Source organism: Rhagoletis zephyria, unplaced genomic scaffold, assembly GCF_001687245.7.
Source record: "Rhagoletis zephyria isolate East Lansing unplaced genomic scaffold, Rhagoletis_zephyria_1.1 Rzeph_scaffold_19327, whole genome shotgun sequence".
Lineage (NCBI taxonomy): Eukaryota > Metazoa > Arthropoda > Insecta > Diptera > Tephritidae > Rhagoletis > Rhagoletis zephyria.
Window position 1 is genome coordinate 1 of NW_016176387.1, and position 693 is coordinate 693.

Here is a 693-nt window from a genome sequence, read left to right on the forward strand (position 1 = left end):
TTTCGAAAAAGTATATAGAACTGAAGGAGTTTGGCCTGTACGGGATGGTTTAGGAAGCATTAAACACTATCGGGAGGTAGAGAATCCAAAAGCATATGGTGGCATATTGGGATTGGTGGCAGAGTGAGTAGTATTGAACTAAAATGCAAAGTAGTCGAATAAGGATAACATTTTGATGCTGCAAACTTTATCACCACTTATGTATGTAGGCAAGGTGAAGGTTGGTTCAATATACGCCAGAAGGTAAATCCAATCTTGATGAAGGTACAAAATATGCGTGAAGCATTGCCGGAAATCGATCGTATTGCAATGGAGTTGGTGGAAAAGTATGTTATGTGCTATATTTACGGGGCAATTCTGGCTAAGATAGTTGTCACCGGCTCTCAAAAAAAAACTTGTATTTCGGCCCGCTGAATCCGAATCTGTAGTCCGTTTGACTGGCACACCTTCAAACTTTCGAGAAAATTGCAAAAAAAAAATTGCCAAAAACTCGCAATTAACTCGAAATTTTGGGGTTGTATGAGTTAAACGGAACTTGGATTCGATTCAGCGAGTCAAACATGTCGGTAGGTGGCTCTGGTTAACAGCATGCACCATTTTTTTGGTGCCGGCGTATTTGAAGGACAGCGGGCAAGATAGTTTGAGAGATCTTATTTATTCCGGCACGAAAGTCTTACAAAAAAGCTGCATTAC

At 40.5% G+C, this 693-nt stretch overlaps 1 protein-coding gene across 1 annotated transcript in view; it reads left to right on the top strand.

Annotated features, from left to right (window-relative positions):
- The first annotated feature begins 37 nt into the window (after nt 1-37).
- LOC108380467 (probable cytochrome P450 12b2, mitochondrial) overlaps nt 38-693 on the top strand; it is a 6,744-nt gene continuing 6,088 nt past the window's right edge. The window contains exons 1-2 of the mRNA XM_017636838.1: nt 38-123; nt 210-326. Of these exons, the coding sequence (XP_017492327.1) occupies nt 259-326 (68 nt within the window). The 5' untranslated portion in view covers nt 38-123; nt 210-258. The remainder of the gene's footprint in view (nt 124-209; nt 327-693) is intronic.